Source organism: Oratosquilla oratoria, chromosome 17 (assembly GCF_046742065.1).
Source record: "Oratosquilla oratoria isolate Oo_2021 chromosome 17, ASM4674206v1, whole genome shotgun sequence".
Taxonomy (NCBI): Eukaryota; Metazoa; Arthropoda; class Malacostraca; order Stomatopoda; family Squillidae; genus Oratosquilla; species Oratosquilla oratoria.
In genome coordinates, this window is record NC_134793.1 from 14724665 (window position 1) to 14728430 (window position 3766).

Sequence of the window (3766 nt, forward strand, 5' to 3'; positions counted from 1 at the left end):
GATTTCGTGGTGTGTGAAGACGAATCCAAGGGTTCCTCAGTTGATACGTTTACAATATTTTGTTTACTTTTTGCCGTTGACTCCAATGGAGACAGTTTATTGGTCTTTTGCAAAGGTTGTGGACTCTGGGGTGATGAAAGCGTTCCAGGAGCTTTCGTTTTAAGAGACGAAAGATCTGAATAAGTTATTTTGAGAAAAATTTTCGTGTGGAATCTGTCTCTTTTCTTTGAGTAATTGCTTAAACCCAGACCATTCATTTCGTAATTTGTATTTCCTTCACTTTTTGAATTTCCTTTTCTACTCTTTTTGATACTTAAGCTCCTCTTCTCTGTGCTCTTGAGTGCTTTTTCCTTTGCTTCACTGAGGTAGGATTTCCTGGAAGTCAACCTGGAATGTCCCATTCGGTCGTTCCTGAATTTTTCATCAGGATGCATAGAGTCAACAACGCTATCTGAGTTCCAGTGTTCTGTGCGGTTCTCTTCGAGTCCAGTTCCTCCCCTCTTCCTATGGGTTTTCCAGTTTCCAGTCCCGGTCTTTTTCCAGAGGATCCTGGCTAGGTCGAGAGCTAAGAGGAGACTGTAGGTCCTCTCTTGCTCTTCACCACGCTCCAGCTATGAAAGAGAGAGAGAGAAAAAGAGCGTAATTGTTGGAGCATCATGAATGTAGAAACAAAAAAAGAAAATATTACACAAGTCTAAGACATCAAAAGTACCTTTTTCTAATTCCATACCTGAGACTTCACAGTTCTTTTCTTCCTTCCGAAGTCAATTTCATTGACGTTATTCGCGTTGTTGTTGTTGTTGCTCGTGTTGATGTTGTTATCGTTATTGTTATTGTTGTTGTTATTGTTGTTGTTGTTCCTGTTGTTATTTAGGATATTGCTGACCGTGTTGGCGGAAGCTATCAGGAGTGAAAGGAGGGTGAAGGCTTCGATTCCGTTAGAGGAAACACATCCATGTGTCCGTGTGGGTCTTTGGAAAGGCACCAGAAAGACAGGACTGGAGTTTCTGCGGCCATAAGAAAAAGGGGTCAGAAGGAAGCATATTTCACTAAAACGTTTTAATTATATGACTATAGTTACGGGGATTTATATATTTATGGATCCAAAACATATGGAGGGTAATATAAACGTGACGATGCATATACACACATACCTACTGACCTACATATTGTATATACATACATACATACTGTACATACGCACATGCATACATAAATATATACATACTTACATATACACATGCATACATACATGCATACATACATACATACATACATACATACATACATACATACATACATATATACATACATACATACATACATACATATATACATACATACATACATACATACATACATACGTATAAACATATACATACATACGTATAAACATATACAAACATACATACATACATATATACATATACAACATACATACATACATACATACATATATACATACATACATACATACATGCATACATATATTTATGCATACATACATGCATACATACATACATACATACATACATACATACATACATACATACATACATACATACATACATACATGCATGCATACATACATACATACATACATACATACATACATACATACATACATACATACATATATACATTTATTGGGCCTGCTAACATAGAACACTGCCCTGGTAATTAATTACTTTGTGTATACTTACACGTATGTATGCTGCCTTGTTGGCCCTCCACGTGTACTTATATAAACATGGTGTTATGTGCTAATCTTCCCCTTCCCCCTATTCATTACGCCCCATAGATTCACTCATCCATATGCTTAACAAGGGGATTTGATACCTCAATCTTTCTTATGTTCCTTTTGTGGTTTTATTTCTATTTTGTGTATTCCATCATAGTTATTAGGTGACCATGTATGGCAAGGGCTCTATATTACACTAAACTTTACATAATAAAGAAAGCCATGATGGCAGTTTACGTGTGTGCAAATGAATATAATTTCTGTGTTTGGCAGTCCCAGGAGCGCGTTTACCAACACTCACGAAGTCATTAAGGAGGGGAGACTCAACAGATACTTAAGTCGTGATTATTATTCTGAGGTTTAGACTGAAAAAGGTTTTGTATCAAAACGTTAGAAATTAGACGAGAGCTCTTATTTGTTTTAATTCTTGGTACTATACGACACATATACATACACATACACACACGCACATATGTATGTATTGTGAATATATATATATATATATATATATATATATATATACTGTATATATATATATATACTATATATATATATATATACTTATATATATACATATACATATATATACATATATATATATATGTATATATATTTATATATATACATATATATATATATATATACATATATATATATATACATATATATATATATATATATATTACATGCAAAATTGCAGCAACAACAAAATAACCTACATTGAACATTTTGCAAAACTCTCTTGGACAGCAAACAAGCTGTTGTGGCGCCCAAAGTTATTCGACTGCAACAGACGACCCCATCATTAGTCCAAGAAAAAGAAGAAGAAAAAAAAATCTTACTTTTTTTTGTTCGAGTATTTTGGTGGACGACCACTTCGATCCGATTTTCGAGAAGGTCTCAGATCTTGCCGGTTCCTAAGGATGAACTCCATCGGGTTCAGTGGCGGAAGGGTCGAGGAGGAGGTCGTGAAGGCTGAGAACGGAGGGTGGACTCCTTGAAGACGAGGACGAGGAAGAGGAGGAGGAGGAGGAGGAGGAGGAGAAGGGACGGGGAACCATCTCTGCCTTCGAGTTCTCGAGCCAATAGGTGACGTGGAGTTTTCGTCCAAGTGAAGAAATACATTTTTGTTTTTCGAAGTGGTAAGATCTGAGTGTTTCATAATGTTATCACCCTTTTCCCAGTCTGTACTTTGATAGAGATTGGAGTCACTAACGAAAGGAATGCTATTGTTGGTCTCTGTCACCTGTACGTTGCAGCATCCTGCTCTTGCGCTTTTGAACGACTTTACGTCATCAGTCGACAAGATGACCTTGGTAACAGACACCAACATCACCAGAAGCTTCATGAGAATGTCGCTAAGCAAAGCGCCCCACGCCTTACTCAAAAATCTAGGCCTTCGCATTGTTACGATCACGATTCTCTTTTTCTGATTTTCTAAACGAAAGCCTCGTTGTCCACTTCGACAGAGATAGAAAAGAGTCTTGAGAACATTTCTTTCCTCTTCGGTCAAGACGCTTCAACCTGGCGCGTTGGTTTCGACCTCAACTCACACCGCCTGGATCTCAATTCATATCCAGCGGTCTCACATCACACAGCTCACAAGTGACGACTTCACCCACAGCTAAACTCCTCCTGGCGTTAGTTCTTCGCCTCTTCAAGACATGGAGTCTCGTTGCTATGGTTACTTCCTGTGTCGGATCTCCCCGTAAGTTTCCAGTCGGTCAGTGGAACACAGCGAAATGCACAGGGCAAGACTGGGTGGACCCACGGTCGCCTTCACGTTCTTTCCAGCTCTCCCTCCCTCCCTCCCTCCCTCCCTCCCCTCCTCTCCTTTCCTCCTTCCCTCCCTTCCTCCCTCCCTCACTTCTTTCTGACATCGCATTGAGGACCTCTATCGTATAGTGTTTAGTCATTCTCATGATGCCGTACCCGCCTGACCTCAATTTTGCAGCTGCCTTGAATATTTCTTGGTGTGTGTGTGTGTGTGTGTATGTGTATGTATGCATTCACATATGTGTACTT

The 3766-nt window shown here is 38.8% G+C and overlaps 1 protein-coding gene across 1 annotated transcript in view; it reads right to left on the reverse strand.

The window, feature by feature from the left end:
• LOC143034159 (uncharacterized) overlaps window positions 1-3478 on the reverse strand; it is a 3761-nt gene extending 283 nt beyond the window's left edge. Inside the window, exons 1-3 of the mRNA XM_076200107.1 lie at window positions 2584-3478; window positions 731-1007; window positions 1-611 (exon numbers count right to left, since the gene is read on the reverse strand). The exon at window positions 1-611 is cut by the window's left edge and continues 283 nt beyond it. Of these exons, the coding sequence (XP_076056222.1) occupies window positions 1-611; window positions 731-1007; window positions 2584-3146 (1451 nt within the window). The 5' untranslated portion in view covers window positions 3147-3478. The remainder of the gene's footprint in view (window positions 612-730; window positions 1008-2583) is intronic.
• Window positions 3479-3766: the final 288 nt, after the last annotated feature.